At 43.9% G+C, this 20,972-nt stretch overlaps 2 protein-coding genes across 2 annotated transcripts in view; one reads left to right on the forward strand and one right to left on the reverse strand.

Annotated features, from left to right (window-relative positions):
* Positions 1 to 15,861, forward strand: part of cubn (cubilin (intrinsic factor-cobalamin receptor)) — a 291,472-nt gene extending 275,611 nt beyond the window's left edge. Inside the window, exons 61-67 of the mRNA XM_051929225.1 lie at positions 211 to 373; positions 2,385 to 2,593; positions 4,418 to 4,562; positions 7,136 to 7,317; positions 9,152 to 9,317; positions 12,236 to 12,471; positions 15,522 to 15,861. Coding sequence (XP_051785185.1) covers positions 211 to 373; positions 2,385 to 2,593; positions 4,418 to 4,562; positions 7,136 to 7,317; positions 9,152 to 9,317; positions 12,236 to 12,471; positions 15,522 to 15,629 — 1,209 coding nt within the window. The 3' untranslated portion in view covers positions 15,630 to 15,861. The remainder of the gene's footprint in view (positions 1 to 210; positions 374 to 2,384; positions 2,594 to 4,417; positions 4,563 to 7,135; positions 7,318 to 9,151; positions 9,318 to 12,235; positions 12,472 to 15,521) is intronic.
* Positions 8,052 to 8,381, reverse strand: LOC114653186 (60S ribosomal protein L38-like). The gene has a single exon (XM_051929316.1). It carries the CDS (start codon positions 8,323 to 8,325, stop codon positions 8,113 to 8,115), a length of 213 nt encoding a protein of 70 aa, XP_051785276.1. The 5' UTR covers positions 8,326 to 8,381; the 3' UTR covers positions 8,052 to 8,112.
* Positions 15,862 to 20,972: the final 5,111 nt, after the last annotated feature.

Genomic DNA, 20,972 nt, shown 5'->3' on the forward strand with positions numbered 1-20,972 from the left:
AAGGGAGGGAGAGATGGATTGATGGGTGGATAGTAAAATTGTTTGTTAGTAGAATTATTAACACCAAATGAATGCTGATGATTTGACTTCACTACTAATAACGTCACCTCTTAGCCAGCGGCCACAATGACGACAGCAGTTTGACTTGCTGGATTACCGTCAGATGGTAAGATTGTGTGTTCCTCTGTCAGCTCAGCTCTCTCCTTTCAGATCTACGATGGCGACAGTGAACAATTCCCGCTAGTGGGCACCTTCTGTGGTTCAGATGTACCAGCGACCTTTGTCTCCAGCAGCAACTTCCTGACGGCGCGCTTCATCTCAGACGGCTCCATAGTCAAGAGCGGCTTCATTGCCACATACGCTGCCATCGATGGTGAGTAGTCACAAGCGTCCAATTTGGGGGGAGTTATCCAAAACCGATGAATCTCCGAGATGAACACGCAATGGAATGAACACAGAATGAGCACAGAATGACATTTTTGTTTTATTGTAAAAAATTCAGTTACTGTTGGCTCATTTTTGTGGGGCTAAACACAACACTAAGGAGGTTACATTAACGGTTCACTACTTAAATATTCACATTATGAAGAGATTTTCAGAAATGAATGAATTTTCATAACGTGGAGAGACCTGAAGTTGAGTTTCTAGTCACTTTTTTCACATTTTTTTGGGTTGCAGACTTCTTGTAATATATTTTTAAATTCATTTTTTTCCTTATCAAGCAACATTTAATACTGCAGAATGAGAAAGCAAAAGAATTTGAGGAATTTCTGCAAATTTATTAAAAGTTAAAGAACTGAATTGTCACATTGAGCCAAGTGTTGGCTTTGGCTGAGGTGCCTCCTAACCCACTGGTCATAAGTGAGAAGTTTCTGCCCCCTGCCCTCATTTGATTGGACGGATTAGGAAAGGGGGGCGGCACGGTGGCAAAGTGGGTAGCGCTGCTGCCTCTTAGTTGGGAGACCTTGGGACCCGGGTTTGCTTCCCGCGTCCTCCCTGCGAGGAGTTTGCATATTGTCCCCCTGTCTGCGTGGGTTTCCTCCCACAGTCCAAAGACATGCAGGTTAGGTGGACTGGAGATTCTAAATTATCCCTAGTGTGTGCTTGGTGTGTGGGTGTGTTTGTTTGTGTCCTGCGGTGGGTTGGCATCCTGCCTGGGATTGTTTCCTGCCTTGTGCCCTGTGTTGGCTGGGATTGGCTCCAGCAGACCCCCGTGACCCTGTGTTCGGATTCAGCGGGTTGGAAAATGGATGGATGGATGGATTAGGAAAGGCACACACTTGTCTGTCGGAGGTCCTGGCAAGTGAGCAAAAAATCAAGCCAGGAGGTCGAAGGAGACAGGATGGTGCTGTGATTCAAATCGGAGGAATGGCTGCAGCATTGAAGAGCATAGTGGCCTTCCCAATTCTTACATGGAAGGAGTTTGGAACAAACACAACTCTGCTTAGAGCTGAGCGCCCTGCCAAACTGAGCAATCACAGGAGAAGTGCCTGAATGAGAGAGGTGACCGTAAACCCGATGATAACTCCAGCTGAGCTCCAGAGAGCCTGGGTGAAAATGGGGGGAACTCCCAGAAGGACAACCATGGGCTTTATGACAGAATGGCGAGATTGAAGCCTCTCATCAGTAAAGAAAACACATTCAGACTGCGGCCAAGTGCCAGAATGACAGGTCACGGCACAAAGGAAAAGCTGGGACCCCCTTTGGGCCCTGACATCCTATATGCAGCCATTTGTGTAAAGCCATTGGAAACGGGCGAGTGCCACTATTAGTGCAGACTGGAGAGACTGGCATACAGTCCACAAAACACGGAAGTGAAAATGGACACCTCTGGACTGTGCACACCACTTTCAGTTTTATTTCCTGAAGTATTATTAATAATATTAATAAATATTTATAATAGTGATCATTTTTTGTTTTTTTTTCATTTTTGAGCTTTCTAGACACCCCAAAGGTAGAATATCCCTACAAAATATTTTTTCCGAAAAAAAACAGAAAATCCAGGGCCGAAAGGGTTAAAGTCCAAAACAAAAATCACATCTCTAAGGCAATAAAGTAAATCGCCTCTTGAGCAGAGCAACAAAGTATCAGGCCCCTGGCCGTCCAATAAGATCCGCTCACTCTTAGCACAAATGGCGCCTCCTTCTGGGCAGAGTGGAAAGGAGACAAGCTAGGCATCTTAAAATGGCCGAGTTTGAGAATCAGGCTTTACGAGAGCACAAGTGCCGGTCAGGAGAGGTTCAGACACACAAGGATACTAACGAAAGGCGTTGGAGGTGATATCAAAGGTTTCTCCGTGTATTCCATCACCGGCCAGTGTTACAATTCTCTGATGAGTGCCGCTGCTTAATCTACTTCTTGTCTTTGCTCTTCTCTTTCTCCAGCACAATGTGGTGGGGTGTTTTATGCCAACAGCTCCCCACAGACCATCTCATCGCCCGACTATCCCGGGGCGTACCCCGACTCTCTGCTCTGCCGCTGGGTCATCGACGCCGCATATCAAGAGAACGTCAAGCTGGTCATCCAGTACTTCCATCTGCAGCCCAGTCAGGACTGTGCCCAGGATTACTTGGAGTTTAAAGACTGGCCAGTGGTAAATAAATACATAAATGTACCGATCAATTGATTGATAAATATAAATGAACAGATGGACAAAAAAATCAAAAATGAAATCAACTGGAATCTCACCTTCAGCCTTGAGCTTCTCCAGGTCCTTGGCACCAACAGCAGTGGGTCCTGCAGGGGGCGCCAGTACATTAATGATGGCAGCAGCTTCCCCTCTGCCCCCTTAGCCCCCCTCCTTTCACTCCCCCTTCCCGCTGTGCCCACACATACACACCCATACAAGACTCCCTGTGGGTGTGTGCCTAATTGTGCTCTCTGGCGCCCCCTACAGGCACTTTACACCTACTGCCAGGGAAACTTAAGGAACTGCTGCCTTGAAGAACATTCATTGAAAATGGAGGGGCTATATGGCGTTCTCTGTTTCTGATGAAGCAGCACATTCCACTTGTGGTCTGTAGGGGGTACTCTTGAGTCATTCCTGAATCACAGAACACACTCGTACTGGGACAATTTATTATAAACACACGTCAAACAAGGAAGGATGAGCACAAGGGGGCAAAGTAATCCACAAAAAGGCAAAGGGATAACAGATATGCTGCCATCTGTTAGGTCTTCTCAGGTTTCAAACACCTCCTGGACCTTCCTAGATAGATAGATAGATAGATAGATAGATAGATAGATAGATAGATAGATAGATAGATAGATAGATAGATAGATAGATAGATAGATAGATAGATGAAAGGCACTATATAATAGATAGATAGATAGATAGATAGATAGATAGATAGATAGATAGATAGATAGATAGATAGATAGATAGATAGATAGATAGATAGATAGATAGATAGATAGATAGATAGATAGATACTTTATTAATCCCAAGTGGAAATCCACAATTTCCAACATTCTCAGCACGTTGCTCCCTCTTTCCTTCTGCTGTCACCTACTCAGTAGACCTAAGGCCACAAGGAGTTTATGTGCCTTCTTAATAATAATAATAATTCTTTACATTTATTTCTCACTAGTCAAAGTGCTTGAGTGAGTGGGGAGCTACTTCAACCGCCATTAATGTGTAGCACCCACCTGAATGATGTGACGGCAGCCATTTTTGTTCTTGTACATTCACCGCACATTACCTGTCAGGTGGTGAAGTGGTGAGATAGCCAGTAAGAGACAGGGGATAATTAGGGGGGCAGAATGACTAGGCTGAGGTGGGCGATTTAGCCAGGAGATTGGTATACACCCTACTCTTCATGAAGGATGCTCAAGGATTTTTTTATGACCACAGAGGGTCAGTACCCTGATTTTTAATATCTCATCTGAAGGATGGCACCATTTTTACAGCAACCCAAGCTTTATCCTGGTTGGTGTCCCACTGAAGTACTGTCTGGGCCTGAACCTGCTTGGTGTCAGGTGGATGACCTTTTCTGAAGTGTAGGTGGTGCAGTTTGGCTGCTGGCAGCAACTACTTCTGGTTTGAATGCTCAGATCATGTCTAGAGTCAGGAAGAGCGTCCTCCTAGAACTCCCTGGTGGCTCCAGGTGTCCCTTCAATCTTGGACCACAAGGTCCAGACAAAACCCCGTTGAGGCTTGTCCTCCATAATACAGAATAGAGGGCCAGATGTGGGGTGCTCTCATCTGCTGGGCTCAGTTGTACTCGGCCTAATTTCAGATCAGGTTAATGAGGAGGAGAAGCACGGCCATGATGTTTTAACTATAGTTTTTATAGCAGCACCCATTGCCTCACGATGTTTGATATTCTTCCCCAAGCACTCTTGCATTGGGCCTCCATTTCATTGTCCCGTCTTATGCAGACTCGCTCGGACATTCATTTTATGTTTTGATTTTCAGGGTGACTATGGCCAGGTCCACAGATTCTGCGGAGTGGACACTAGGATTCCCGACTTCTACTCGTACGGGCGGACGCTTCAAATGACGTTTCAATCTGATGAGTACCAGCCTGGCAACGGCTTCAGCCTGACCTACCAGATAGCAGGTATGTCCTCCATTCTGATGGTCAATGCTCACATTAGGAGCTTCACTTACAAATCAGCAAATGGTGCAAACCCAAGGGGAGACCGTGAAGGTCCTGGTTGATGTAGACCTTCATCCGCACCCATTTGGAGTCTGTACGCTCCGGGACCCGCTTATTTGTTTATCAACCAGTTATGGGCAGAATCCATTTCTGATTATTTCTGACCTTATTTTGCACGTTTTTTGCATGTGTGGAATCTGTTTTGGTCATTCATAAATTCATTTGAAAAATGTGCCGCTTCTGTGTATGACATGCAGGGCTGTCTTAACGCGTGGGCACGCTGGGCAGTTGCCAGGCGTCCCCATGCTAATCTCTGTAGGTTGTGGCTTAGATAGGAGTGCCAGTGCACCGCTTTGCCTGGTGGGCCTATAATGCTGTGACGATGGCCCTGATCACATGATCTTTTTCATGTGTGCTTTTCCAATGGTCTGCGTCACATCACGGCCGTCCTTACATTGGACAATGACAGACAGTGACAAACTGATCCTGCTAGTTTGAAATGTGTTGAAGTGAAATATGTCCCCTGTCACGTCTTTTCCACTTATGTATTCATAAATAGATAAATAGGGGGGGGCTGTGCTGGACCCTTCAGCACGGCCCTTAACCTGAGAATTGCTCCAGGGGTGCTGTACAATGGCTGACCCTGCTCTCTGACCCCCAAAAGTCACATGATGATGATTTTACATGTACAGTATCTCACCAAAGTGAGTACACCCCTCACATTTTTGTAAATATTTTATTATATGTTTTCATGCTACAGCAGCAGTAAGGAGACTGTAGAAGATTGTGCGTTCGCTTCCCAGTTCCTCCCTGTGTGGATAGCGCTTTGTGTACTGAGAAAAGCGCTACATAAATGTAATAAATTATTATTATTATTAACACTGAAGATATGACACTTTGACACAATGTGAACTAGTCCGTGTCCAGCTTGTATCACAGTGTGAATTTGCTGTCCCCTCAAAATAACTCAACACACAGCATTAATGTCTAAACCACTGGGAACAAAATTGAGTACACCCCTAAGTGAAAAATGCCCATCTTGTGCCCACAGTGTCAATATTTTGTGTGCCCACCATTATTTTCTAGTACTGCCTTAACTCTGTTGGGCATGGAGTTCACACGAGCTTCACAGGTTGCCACTGGAATCCTCTTCCACTCCTCCATGACAACATCACGGAGCTGCTGGATGTTACAGACCTTGAGCTCCTCCACCTGCCCCACAGATGCTCAATAGGGTTTAGGTCTGGAGACATACTTGGCCAGTCCAGCACCTTTACCTTCAGTTTCTTTAGTAAGGCAGTGGTCATCTTGGAGGTGTGTTTGGGGTCGTTACCATGTTCAGTTTCCAAAGGGAGGGGATCATGCTGTGCTTCAGTAGGTCACAGTACATGTTGGCATTCATGGTGCCCTCAATGAACTGTAGCTCCCCAGTGCCCCAAACCAGGACACTCCCACCACCATGCTTGACTGTAGGTAAGACACACTTGTCTTTGTACTCCTCACACATGCTTGACACCATCTGAACCAAATAAGTTGATCTTGGTCTCATCAGACCACAGGACGTGGTTCTAGTAATCCATGTCCTTAGTCTGCTTGTCTTCAGTAAACTCTTATGCATCATCTTTAGAAGAGGCTTCCCTCTGGGACGATGGCCATGCAGACCAATTTGATGCCGTGTGTGGCGGGCATCTGGTCTGAGCACTGACAGGCTGACCTCTGCAGCAATGCTGGCAGCACTCATACGTCGATTTTCAAAGATATGACGCTGAGCACGGGCACTCAACGTCTTTGGTCGACATGGCGAGGCCTGTTCTGAGTGGAACCTGTCCTGTTAAACCTGTCGCTGTATGGTCTTGGCCACCGTGCTGCAGCTCAGTTTCAGGGTGTTGCCAATCTTCTTATAGCCTATGCCATCTTTATGTAGAGCAACAATTCTTGTTTTCAGATCCTCAGAGAGTTGTTTGCCATGAGGTGCCATGTTGAACGTCCAGTGACCAGTATGAGAGAGTGTGAGAGCGAGAACACCAAATGTAACACACCTGAGACCTTGTAACACGAACGAGTCACATGACACCGGAGAAGGCAAATGGCTAATTGGGCACAATTTGGACCTTAGTCACTTAGGAGGGTACTCGGTTTTGTTGCCAGCGGTTTAGACATTAATGGCTGTGTGTTGAGTTATTTTGACAGGACAGGAAATTTACGCTGTAATACAAGCTGGACACGGACTACTTGACATTGGAGCAAAGTGTCATATCTTCAGTGTTGTCCCATGAAAAGATATAATAAAATATTTACAATAATGTGAGGGGTGTACTCACTCTTGTGAGATACTGTACATATAAAATGTATCCATACCGTTTTATATGTACAGAAATTGTAAAATTCAAGCCTAACATAAAATATCTACTCTAGTCACACCAGAAGATGGCTGCAGACATATTTTCAACCAAAGTGCAACATCCTCCCATCACGAGAAATGAAAATGGCTGGCGCCAGTGAACTCTGACAGAATCTTCTCTTTTGCTTTGCAGGTTGCAGTCGGGAGTACAACCAAACATTTGGCCTCCTGAAGAGCCCCGGCTGGCCTAACGTCTACCCTCATAACATCGAGTGCACCATCGTCCTGCGAGCGCCCCTCAACAGCTCCATCTCGCTCTTCTTTGACGCCTTTGACTTGGAGTCTCACACGTCATGCAGCTACGACTATCTGGAGGTTTGTCTTGTATGTTTGTCCGGAGGTGCCGCACTGCCAAGGGCCACTAGGAGGCTCTCTGCTGTATTTCAGATGCTCTGCCCCCTCATGGACGTCTGTCTTCTCTGTCAGGTGTTTGTAAAGTTTGATATTCGGGCGTATCTGCCATCTCTCTGTTCTATCTCAGAAAGAGACAATGAAAACCATTCTAATTACAGAATCAGGAGGAGAAACAAAGGCAAAAGGGATTTTCCTAAAAAGCAAGGAAGCCCTAATCTGTAGGCCAAAAATAAAATCCAAACAAATAAAAGCAAAAATTCACAAAAACCTGCAACCAAAACCCAATGTGAATACACACCTCAGCAACCTCAACGATGCTCTGAGGGACTCAATTCCTCCACCTCAATATAAAGAGGGAGGGCGGGCTCTCAGTGGTGATGTCACAGTGGTCCCGCCCACTGATTCTCTACCCTAAGGTGACAGGGCACATAACTAAACATCTTAAAAACACAACAGATTAACCAAATAATGTGCAACACATCATGACAAGGACATAAGTAATCACAGAAATGTACAAACTAACATCTAACAGACTACAAAAAGCCACGAATAAAAACCCTGGCCAAACCACGACAGGATTGCTTTACAGTTTGTTTTGCATTCCTCTTCCTGTGTGGTTTCTTTTCATCAAATCGTCAAATTGAGTCCAATTCTGTTTTTTATTTTTATCTTTTTCATTTTAGACAAGTTCCTAATTTTTTTTTTTTTGTATTTTAGACATTTTATTAGAATAAACTCAAATTATGTACACATTTCTTATCTCAACTCCTTCACAGCAAGACCTGGGGGCAAGGACTGCTTGAGTTTCTCTGCCTTCTCTTTGTTGGTGATGACCAATGTGTACAAGTATTTGCTGCAGCGCACCTTAAATTTCACATTGTCTTTGTTCTTCTTGATCTTAACAGATTTGGCATCTTTCCTCCTGGCAGTGAGCAAGAAATCCTTTATTTCTTCAATTTTGCGAGGCATTCTGATGCTGCTGCGCTTACTGACTGGGTCATTCAGTATTCCAGCTGAACAAGTTCCTAAATTTTCACGTTTTGTTTATTTGTTTTTTTTTTCCCATAATTCAATTGGTTCCTTCCATTTTTGTCCTCTTGTTGCTGTAACGTGGGTATCGTTTCCTAGAAGTCATAGCTTGCTGCGTCGATAGCTTATTAATATTTAAACCACTGGGGTGCGACAAACCGGTTAATCAAACAAATCTTTTCCGTGTACCTTTTGGGATGAAGTGTTGTAGTTCCCAATCCGGCTGCTTCCGATCTCCGACTGTAATTTGGTTTAGTGTTTTTCTTTTGACGCCTTGATTTATTGACCTCACGGTTTGCAACTTTTGGTCCATTTCTCAGCAGCGTTGTCCTCTCCTGGTTCCCTTAGTGCAGTCGTGTGCTTTGTTTCCATTTCTTGGCAGAAGAACATCAAGGCCAATATGACCATTGTATTCATTTAGAAATCCTGACTCTGACACCAGTGTAGTGTTCAGTGCAGGAATCAAACCTGTCACATTCTACTCCATGGGGTGCAAAAATGGGTGAGCAGCACCCGAAACTAATGGAATATTCCAGGATCCCCCTCTCGCTCTGCTGTGCCATCACCAGGAACACTCAGTTCAGTGGAGGGGTTAGATGACAAATCCGCATATACAGCAGACCCCTAAAGTTCCGTTGGGGGCAAATACAGAGCAGTGGCTGAATGGGATCCGTGGTAAGGACTGAGGGTGTGCCAGCATGCAGACAGAGCAGAACTCACTCAGGATGCTATCTCAACTGACCTTCACATTTCACTTCTATTTCAGATCAGAAATGGCAGCGACGCCTCTGCCCCTCTGCTTGGAAAGTACTGTGGCAGCACCCTGCCTAATCCTGTCTTCCCTGGGAGCAACCTGCTTTATCTCTATTTTAAGAGTGACTTTTCAATGGCACGCAATGGCTTTGAAATAACATGGACTTCCTCGCCCAATGGTAAGCAAATCCATGAAAAGTTGAAAATGAAATTTAGCAAAATTCTTTACTCCAGCACCTCCATTTGTCTGCTCTTTGCCCTTTGCCCCTGCTATCTGTTTCTGAAGCTCAACCCCAGCCTTTCCCTTTTGTCTACTTACCTTAGCTCCTCCCAGTTGTGCCTGAAACTCCGCCCCAGCCCTTCATTTTGTTTTCATGCCTTGACCCCTCCTCTCTGCATCTGAAGCACTGTCCCAGCCCTTCTTTGTCTCTATTAGCCATGGCTCCTCCCATTTGGGTGTGAAGCTCCACCCTAGCCTTTCTTTTCTCTGCCATTTGCTTTAGAGCTCCCAATCTCTGTTGAGACTCCGCTCATATGTATGCCTTAGCCCCACCTATCTTTGTCTGAAGCTCCACCCAGCCTTTCCTTTTGTCTATTTACCTTAGCTCCTCCCAGTTTTGCCTGAAACTCCACCCCAGCCCTTCATTTTATTTGCATCCCTTGGCCCCTCCTATCTGTCTGAAGCTCCACCCAGCCTGTCCTTTAGTCTATTTATCTCCTCTTAATTTTGTCTGAAGCTCCACCCAGCCTTTCCTTTTGTCTATTTACCTTAGCTCCTCCCAGTTTTGCCTGAAACTCCACCCCAGCCCTTCATTTTGTTTGTATGCCTTGGCCCCTCCTATCTGTGTCTGAAGCTCCACCCAGCCTTTCCTTTTGTCTATTTACCTTAGCTCCTCCCAGTTGTGCCTGAAACTGCGCCCCAGCCCTTCATTTTGTTTGCATGCCTTGGCCCCTCCTATCTGTGTCTGAAGCTCCACCCAGCCTTTCCTTTAGTCTACTTATCTTGGCTCCTCTTAATTTTGTCTGAAGCTCCACCCACCCCTTCTCTCTGCAAATGAAGCAGTGTCTCAGCCCTTCCTGGCTCCTCCCATCTGTGTCTGAAGCTCCACCCAGCCTGTCCTTTAGTCTATTTATCTCCTCTTAATTTTGTCTGAAGCTCCACCCGGCCTTTCCTTTTGTCTATTTACCTTAGCTCCTCCCAGTTCTGCCTGAAACTCCGCCCCAGCCCTTCATTTTGTTTGCATGCCTTGGCCCCTCCTATCTGTGTCTGAAGCTCCACCCAGCCTTTCCTTTTGTCTATTTACCTTAGCTCCTCCCAGTTTTGCCTGAAACTCCACCCCAGCCCTTCATTTTGTTTGCATGCCTTGGCCCCTCCTATCTGTGTCTGAAGCTCCACCCAGCCTTTCCTTTAGTCTAGTTATCTTGGCTCCTCTTAATTTTGTCTGAAGCTCCACCCACCCCTTCTCTCTGCAAATGAAGCAGTGTCCCAGCCCTTCCTGGCTCCTCCCATCTGTGTCTGAAGCTCCACCCAGCCTGTCCTTTAGTCTATTTATCTCCTCTTAATTTTGTCTGAAGCTCCACCCAGCCTTTCCTTTTGTCTATTTACCTTAGCTCCTCCCAGTTTTGCATGAAACTCCACCCCAGCCCTTCATTTTGTTTGTATGCCTTGGCCCCTCCTATCTGTGTCTGAAGCTCCACCCAGCCTTTCCTTTTGTCTATTTACCTTAGCTCCTCCCAGTTTTGCCTGAAACTCCACCCCAGCCCTTCATTTTGTTTGTATGCCTTGGCCCCTCCTATCTGTGTCTGAAGCTCCACCCAGCCTTTCCTTTTGTCTGTTTACCTTAGCTCCTCCCAGTTTTGCCTGAAACTCCGCCCCAGCCCTTCATTTTATTTGCATCCCTTGGCCCCTCCTATCTGTCTGAAGCTCCACCCAGCCTGTCCTTTAGTCTATTTATCTCCTCTTAATTTTGTCTGAAGCTCCACCCAGCCTTTCCTTTTGTCTATTTACCTTAGCTCCTCCCAGTTTTGCCTGAAACTCCACCCCAGCCCTTCATTTTGTTTGCATGCCTTGGCCCCTCCTATCTGTGTCTGAAGCTCCACCCAGCCTTTCCTTTAGTCTACTTATCTTGGCTCCTCTTAATTTTGTCTGAAGCTCCACCCACCCCTTCTCTCTGCAAATGAAGCAGTGTCCCAGCCCTTCCTGGCTCCTCCCATCTGTGTCTGAAGCTCCACCCAGCCTGTCCTTTAGTCTATTTATCTCCTCTTAATTTTGTCTGAAGCTCCGCCCCAGCCTTTCCTTTGTGTGCTGTTTGTATTCACCCCTCCTCTCTGCATCTGAAGCACTGTCCCAGCCCTTCTTTGTCTCTATTAGCCTTGGCTCCTCCCATCTGTGTGTGAAGCTCCACCCTAGCCTTTCTTTTCTCTGCTATTTGCTTTGGACCTCCCTATCTCTGCTGAGTCTCATCTCCATTCATTCCTTTCATATGTATGCCCTGGCCTCTCCTGTCTGTGTCTGAAGCTCCATCTTGGCCTTTCTTTTGTCTGCTACTTGTCTTGGACCTTACTATCGCTGTTGAGGCTCAGCTCCACTCCTTCCTTTTATCTGCTGTTTCTTTTGGCCCCTCCTCAATCTGTCTTACTCTCCTCCTCTTTTTTCTCTTTACCATGGACCCTCCTATCTGTGCCTGAAGCTCCGCCCCAGTACTTCCTTGGCCCTTCCTGTCTTTGTGTAAAGCGCTGACTCAGCCCTTCCTTTGTGTGCTGTTCATTTTGGCCCCTCCTCTCATCCAGCCCGCCCCTTCCTTTGCTCTGCTAGACTTGGCCCTTCCTAACTGTGTCTGAAGCTCCGCCTTACCATTTCTTTTTGTCTATTAGCATTTGCCCCTCCTATCTATGTCTGAAGCTCCGCCCCGTTACCTTGCTAATGTACGTGTTCAAAACCTGCATTCACTTACAAAATTGTGGACCCCCTTACTGAGCCATGTTCCTCAAATTAGCCTTGAGGGCTAAACCTCCCATAAAGCTGAGAACTAGTGATTTGGTTGTGTTTGGACATTTTCTTCCATTTTCATTCTTGTTTTGATTCCTTCTTTTATAGGGTGTGGAGGAACCCTCTACGGAGATCAAGGTTCCTTCACCAGTCCAAACTACCCTGCCTCATATGCCAATGGCTCAGACTGTGAGTGGACCATCGTGGCACCAGTTGGACGTGTGGTCAGAGTCACCTTTGCCTTTGTAAGCATCGATGACCCAGGCGACTGTGTGAGCAACTACCTGAAGCTGTTCGACGGACCCAACGAGAGCAGCAGCTACGTGGGCCCATATTGTGGACTGGTAAGTGGACCCCATGGCTGTGTGTGTCAGGCATCTCCTCTTGATGCCAACAACAGTGGACCAATATGTGTGCCATCCATAGTTGTCAACTGCTCTGCCAGGATAAAGTTTAGTTCTTGGCGATTTTGTATTAAAGAAATGATTAAAAAACAGGTGATGCGATTCCTGCCCTGCGATGGGTTGGCACCCTGCCGGGGGTTTGTTTCCTGCCTTGTGCCCTGTGTTGGCTGGGATTGGCTCCAGCAGACCCCCGTGACCCTGTAGTTAGGATATAGCGGGATGGATAATGGATGGATGGATGATGCGATTCCATGGCGTCCTGTAAAAAGTTTACCATTGAATAACTGAAGTGTTGGCGTAGGATTAAACTAAGGAAAAAATAAGGAACTGAAATACAGTAAACTCAAATGGCGCCGCCCTCACTTTACTCCATCCATTCATCCACTGGTCTTCTGTCCCACTTAGGAACAAGAATCAATTGTGGCAGTAACAGGTACTAAGGCTAGACAGTGGCCTGCAGGGGGCGCCGGTCTATCTTTCAATCGAGGCAACTCTGTTAGGACTTAATTCATCACTGCCATTAGTCACTCATTCATTCATTCAAATGGATCCCAGCGTGGTCCACCACACAAAGCCTCTAGGTTTCCATTGTTCCATTTAAAGGGGCTTTCTGTGCTTCACACACAACTATTGCAATAGTCAATGTGGAGGGTTCTACTCACTTTTATGACCTTTGCTGTTTATAGACCTGAATATCCTGTACTGTTGGACCTCAGATCTTTGTAAATAAACTTAACCAGCCTCGCATGGTTACCACCACCATCAGGGGTCTCCACGCTTTACATCAGAGGTCTCAAGCTCAAGTGACTTGCTTCACTTTAAGGTTTGACACTCTTGCTTTACTTATTTATTTCACCCCAGGCAGAGTACAAAGCAAGCAGAGGAGCGGGTTCACACTTTCATGTACTCCTGTGTCGAGGATGGATAGGATTAGAAATGAGGACATTAGATGGTCAGCTCAGGTTGGATGGTTGGGAGACAAAATCAGAGAGGCGGGATTGTGTTGGTTTGGACATGTGCAGAGGAGAGATGAGCGGTATAATGAGTGAAGGGTGCTAAGGATAGAGCTGCCAGGGAAGAGGAGAAGAGGAAGGCCTAAGAGAAGGTTTATGGATTTGGTGAGAGAGGACATGAAGGTGGTGGGTGTGACAGAGCAAGATGATGAGCACAGGAAGATATGGAAGAAGATGATCCGCTGTGGCGACCCCTAACGGGAGCAGCCAAAAGAAGAAGAAGAACATTTACATACATTTCAGTTTTATTTGTGCCTTGAGCAAGACCCTTAACCTGCCATTCCTCCATCCTGGGTATGACGTTAATGTACATCTAGCCCTGCAAGCAGGTCCTTCACTCCAATAAGCCACCATACAAAACCTCACAATGTGGTGCTGAGGTGTCACCCGCTGCACTCGGGTCCCAATCCAGGTGGTTCATCGACTATCAGTGCCCGTTCCCAACCTGGAATAAAAGCAAAGTGAGGTGGGTGAGGAAAACACACCATGCAACCTGGATGGACAGCAGGACTTCTTACTACAATTCCAGGCACTCAGTGTGTCCAAGATGTCAGGTGGTCCTATCAGATCTTGTGATGGTTAGTCTTTAGTGCAATGTGGTCTCCTAGATATATGAGGAGGCCGAGACCGTGAGATGCTGGTAGTTTCTATATTTATGTTGGTCTTGAGTTTCTTTACTACACCCTTTGAACCAACAGGACATTAAAGTTTAGGAGCCAACCTCCTTCATTTGTGCATGCCTTGTGACTTTGAGCCAATCGTGATCATGCATTACCGACATTTTCAAGCCTTCTACCGATTGATGTTCTACCTTTGGCCGGAGGTAAAACATGTCTGTTGGCTGTGGTTAAGGTGTGATGGCGGATAAGCTATAATGAGTCAACCTCGGGTTCCTCTTGTGACTTGTCATGGCTGGCCGTGGGCGTACAAAGCAAACAATTTGAGATGATCTGTTAACTGAGATGTTACAGTGGAGATCCCCTCTAGAATGCAAGAAAGTTTTTGCTAAGCCCTATTTAGACGGGGGTCATTATGACTGGAGGAGGTCTCTATCATTTTAGTCCTGTCCAAATTACATTGAAGAACCATCAACAACAAATCAAATCAAATTAATAAGATATTGAACAATTATTATAAAAGTAAAATTGAATAAATCGGTCTCTACAGATACATGAATAAAAAAGTATCACTTCCAGTTAGTGGAAACAGCTCAAAAGTTGATAGAAATTTACATTTTGTACCTAATGCTTGTACCCAAATTTGGTTGACCTACATGAAAGCGTATTCAAGTTATTGTGATTACGTACAAACACAGACAGTCAGACACACAGACGTAATTCCACAAATGGTATTTTTCAGACTCAGGGAGGTCTAAAACATCGGGATTCATGAAAATCTTGAAATGGAATTTTTGGAGGATTCCAATTCTTACCCTACACTTCGTATAGGAAAAAGCAATAAAAGTGTTAGAATGAAAACCTGCAACCACAGTAGTGCTGCTGGACCACCGCTGGAGACCTCTGAACTACAGAAGGCTTTACTGAGACATGAATGTGAAGCCTGTAAAAAGGTATTGACTTGAGTGAGTCGGACGAGACTAAAATTACAAAGGTCCTCTGGTCATAATGACTTTACCCCATCCTGTTGTAAAACTCATCCACATATCGAGGGTTTCATTCTTTTTAAATGTATACATTGGGCCGATGTCTTTATTAAAGGTGACTTACAACATTTGAGACACACTTGCTTCCATTTCTTTTCTTATTCCAATTGGAGCAGAGGCAGGTGAAATGCAATGCTCATGGTCACATGGTGTGAGTAGTGGGATTAGAACTCACATCTTTGGAGTCTGAAGGCCAAAGCCTTAACCACTACGTCACACTGCCTATACATGCCTTATTGTTATAAAGATAATTTCATGCACTCGCTCACCGTCCCTTCTCAACGTGTTTTCCTTTCTTTATTTCTATTCCACAGGAAACCAACATCGCTCCTTTCACTTCATCATCGTTCCAAGTGTTGGTCAAGTTCCACGCTGAATTGGTGGTGAATCCATCAGGGTTTAGACTGACGTGGAGCAGCTGAGGAGGCCCACGAAACAAGAATTTAAAATGCCTGAGCAGCGGCTGACGTGCCGGGCATTTGGTTTGAGTCTGCGCTGATCTTTTAGCCTTTGAGATTTGTGTCTTCTGTGCAATCTGTTGTATAGATTTTGAATACTTCATATTCATTGATGTTTAAAATGGCAAAACAAACTTGTGAGATCACTTATTTTCTTATTAAATTAACTGAACTTGATGTTCTTTTCATTTTCTTTTTTCCATCCGCTTGCTTGTTCCATCAGTATTGTGTAATATAGTGCCTTACACAGAGAGTTCTGCATCTCAGACTTTTAATCGAGCAGTTGCCGACCTCAGAGTGAAGATCTCTGAACTGTAAGGGCGTCCAGTTGCTCGATGATACGATTAAAGGTCCGGCTTAAAACTCAAATGAGAAGAGCAGGCAAGCGACACTAACAATTGACCACTCACAAATGCTAAATAACCAACACAGGGAAGAAGAATAAGAAGAAGGTGGGTATCATGGTTGTCATGACCTGGATTTTGCTTTAATTTTCTTATAGTTTCTCCTTGGCCTATAAAAATAATCAAAACTTCATTTTGGGGGTTTAAGACTGCAAGAAGCCAGCCTAAGCAGATGCATGGCTCCAATGTGCGGCCATTTGGGCTCAACTGCAATGGCTGAGAAAAGAGGTGCTCTACTGCCATCTAGTGAACAAAAAAGGAAAAACGAGGAAATTCAGAGTTAAAAACAGAAATGTCTTTGGTGCTTCGTGTTTGTTGTAACTGAACTAGTGTTCTTTAAAAGTACAGACAAGGACGTGGGAAGAGGGGTTTAGTTTGGGATAACAATGGAGCAGAAGTAGTAGAGCCGATTAGTGAAATTCCCCTTGGGATTAATAAAGTATCTATCTATCTATCTATCTATCTATCTATCTATCTATCTATCTATCTATCTATCTATCTATCTATTATAGAGTGCCTTTCACATCTATCTATCTATCTATCTATCTATCTATCTATCTATCTATCTATCTATCTATCTATCTATCTATCTATCTATCTATCTATCTATCTATTATAGAGTGCCTTTCACATCTATCTATCTATCTATCTATCTATCTATCTATCTATCTATCTATCTATCTATCTATCTATCTATCTATCTATCTATCTATTATAGAGTGCCTTTCGCATCTATCTATCTATCTATCTATCTATCTATCTATCTATCTATCTATCTATCTATCTATCTATCTATCTATCTATCTATCTATCTATCTATCTATCTATCTATCTATCTATCTATCTATCTATCTATCTAGTATGACTTCTGCACAAGCTAACCTGAACTGCAGCCCAGAGGGGCCCTGAAATATATTAACTTGTATGAAAAAAATATGTCTTCTTTGTTTTTCACAGACATTTCAATGCCTCTACACTGGCCGACCGTGTCCTGTTTAACACCATCAACACACTTTAGCCCCTGATGTTAGGTGTGTAGACCCAGATCTTCCAGAGCACCCCTCCCCGTTACCTTTCATACAGCCCCTGATCTTTGAGGGGCCAGCACTGATTTTTCCCCATTGATTCATTCATTAATTTTCCAGTGTTTGTCTGAGACTGGGTAGAGATGCCCACATGTCCCTTTCCCCTGCCACACTTGCCAACTCGTTCTGTGGAATCACCAAGGCATTCCCAGGCCATCTGGGACATATAATATTATCCTCCAAGTGAGCCCTGGGGTCTCCACCCAGCTGATCGAGACTGTAAAAGCTCCACATCCATATCAGATGCACAAACCACCTCAGCTGGCTGCTCTTGATGCGGAGGGTCAGCAGCTCTACTCTGAGCCTCTCCCGTATTTCGGTACTTCTCATCCTATCTCAATGGGCCAAGACCCCCCTATACAGAAAGCTAATTTCGGGCCATTTGTACCTGTGATCTCATCCTTACCCAAAGTGATAGTCTGAAACACTGAGAGCTGTATAATATTATGGTCATGTGACTCTAGTGGTTCAATCACCTCTACACCCTAATTACAATACAATACAATACAGTTTATTTTTGTATAGCCCAAAATCACACAAGAAGTGCCGCAATGGGCTTTAACAGTCCCTGCCTCTTGACAGCCCCCCAGCCTTGACTCTCTAAGAAGACAAAGAAAAACTCCCAAAAAAAACCATGTAGGAAAAAATGGAAGAAACCTCAGGAAAGGCAGTTCAAAGAGAGACCCCTTTCCAGGTAGGTTGGGCGTGCAGTGGGTGTCGAAAAGAAGGGGGTCAATACAATACAATACACAGAATTGAACAAATCCTCAATACAGTATAAAAATAAACATTTTACAAGTATGGAGCAGAATTTAACAGTAGATGATATCACATAAGAAGATTTGGATTTGTTTAGAGTCCTGGAGACCTCAGCCATCAAGCTGCCTCCCCCATTTGGCCATTCTACAGCTGAAACAGCACTGGGTCAGCCAATCCGATGAAAGGACCCCTCTACTCCACGATTCCTGTGATCCTCCATCAGACCTTAGGAAGGCAAAACAATTTGGCAGGTGGGCTGTGGCACCAAGTGGCACATTTGAGTACCGAGAAGAGAAACAGAATAGGTGAGGGTTAGTAACAAATTCTAACTATCATGTTACTTCTGTTGTAGTGCTAATGACTAACAACAGAGATGCAGTCTGTACAGTTAATCAGCAGCTCTAGTCAGGGTGTGCTAAACTGAAGTAGTGAGTCTTCAGCCGGGATTTAAAAGCTGAGACCGAAGGGGCATCTCTTATAGTAGCAGGCAGGCCACTCCACAGTTTAGGGGCCATGTAACTAAAAGCTCGATCTCCCACTGTTATTTTATTAATCCTTGGAACCATAAGCAGACCGACATCTTGAGATCTTAATGTGCGCTCAGGTTTGTAAGTCATGATAAGTTCAAACAAGTAAGCCGGACCTCGGCCATTTAACGCTTTATATGTTAAAAGGAGGATTTTGAAATCTGCCCTAAACTTAACCGAGAGCCAGTGTGAGGATTTAAGAACTGGAGTTATGTGTTCGTATTTTCTTGTTCTTGTAATAATTCTTGCAGCAGCATTTTGGATTAACTGGAGGCTGTATAGAGAACAGTCTGAACATCCAGTGAACACCGCATTGCAGTAGTCAATCCTACTAGAAATAAATGCAGGAATTAATTTCTCAGAATCCTGTTTATTTAGAAAGTGCCTTAATTTCCCAACATTTTTAAGATGGAAGAAACCTGATTTGGACAACTTTGTAATGTGTGCTTTAAATGACATGCTAGAGTCAAAGATAACTCTGAGATTGCGGGCTGATTCAGTAAAATTAAATGATGACAAAATATTGCTGTGATCAGCATCATTCCCTCCAACAATTAACATCTCTGTTTTATCTGTGTTTAAAGACAAGTAGTTCTCAACCATCCACTCCTTTAATTCACTAACACAACTAATTAAAGACAACATCGGAGAAACTTTATTTGATCTGTACGAAAAGTATAACTGGGTGTCATCTGCATACGAGTGAAAATTAACAGATAGATAGATGTGAAAGGCACTACATAACAGAAAGACAGATAGATAGATAGATAGATAGATAGATAGATAGATAGATAGATAGATAGATAGATAGATAGATAGATAGATAGATAGATAGATAGATAGATAGATAGATAGATAGATAGATAGATAGATAGATAGATAGATACTTTATCAATCCCCAAGGGGAAATTCACAACATTATGTTTCCTAATGAGAGATCCCAGTGGACGCCTGTAAAGTGAAAACAGTGACGGTCCGAGTGCTGAGCCCTGCGGGACGCCATATTGAACTTCTGTGTATAATGATGGAGTCCTGTCAGCACATTTCTGTACAAATTGGAATCAATTTGATAAATAAGAACTAAACCAAGTGAGCACGGTGCCTGTGAGTCTAACATCATTTTCTAGCCTGTGCAGTAAAATCTAATGGTCAATGGTGTCAAATGCTGCTCTTAAGTCTAATAACGTAATTACAGTGGAGTTTCCTTCATCAGAGGATATCAGAATGTCATTTACAACCCGTGTTAGTGCCGTTTCTGTACAATGACCAGTGCGAAAACCAGACTGGAATTTCTCAAATAAATTGTAATGCGTAAGGTGTGACTGAAGCTGACTGGCGACTACTTTTTCTAGTATTTTAGAGAGAAACGGTAAATTTGAAATAGGCCTATAATTATTTAGTGTGTGTGGGTCTAGGTCTGACTTTTTAAGTAATGGTTTAATGACTGACACTTTTAGTGTATCAGGTACTGTGCCATACAATAATGAACTATTGATAATGTTTAGGATAGGCGCTGCTAGAATATCCATTGCACTTTTTACTAGTTTTGTTGGCACTGGATCTAGGGAACAAGTAGTGGCTTCATTTTAGAAATTAAAGTTAAGACTTCCTGCTCAGTTACAGGATTTAAATGTCTAAAGTGCTGAATGCAATGTGAGGCAGGGTCTGCTAAGCTAGTATGCAGTTTGTACTGTGATGCAGAGATCTGGGATCTTATTTTTTTAATTCACTCCTGATTATTACAAAATACTAAATGCAGACAGGCTTCATCCCGTGTTGCTGCTTTAACATGCTGTGTTAAAAACACTCACTGATTACTTCTAAAAACTCCTGCTCTTGTGCTCCTCTGTCTGCAAGGTTATCCCAGTTAAAATTCAAGTAGTTAAAGCCCACCGTGACTATAATATCTCCCTGTAAACTTGCCTTTTTAATATTACTAAGAAAATGTGCGTTGAAATGACTGCCTGAATTGGGTGGTCTTTAACACACTCCTAAAATAAGACCTCTTTATCTAATGCTTTCCAGGCAAAGCCAGTCGTCCTCACTAAGATGGGCTCATCGTCCAACTGAAGAGGACTTGTGTTTAAATTCTGTTTGACATAAACAGCAACCTCACCTCCTTTCCTGTTCTGTCTGTCCTTCCTAATAAATGTGTACCCCTCTATGTTACACTCATCTCCATCTTTGTTATTCAGCCAGGTTTCCATTATTGCTGTAATATCATACTTATGCTCCGTTACATACAAATTTCAATTCACTTGTTTTATTTTGATACTTCTAGCATTAAAGCAAGCTATTTTTAATGTATCACTCCTTTTAAATTTAAACGTTGGGTTAGAACTTAAATTACTACACATTTTTATTTTTACACCATTGTTTGTTCCTCCATGTATGGAAGCACGTACATCCAGATTAAAAACTGTAATTCACAGCCGTTGTATTTGTAATCCCAAGAGTGTGAAGCGTAGATATAAATAGACACCGAAGATCATGATCCCTATTGGTGTCTTTCGGTTATTTTTTAAAGATGGC

This window comes from Erpetoichthys calabaricus, chromosome 6 (genome assembly GCF_900747795.2).
Source record: "Erpetoichthys calabaricus chromosome 6, fErpCal1.3, whole genome shotgun sequence".
NCBI classification, from domain to species: Eukaryota; Metazoa; Chordata; class Cladistia; order Polypteriformes; family Polypteridae; genus Erpetoichthys; species Erpetoichthys calabaricus.

Bases quoted from the DNA above. Each gene is read 5' to 3' on its own strand.
- LOC114653186 (XM_051929316.1), bottom strand. From the start codon at position 8,325: ATGCCTCGCAAAATTGAAGAAATAAAGGATTTCTTGCTCACTGCCAGG.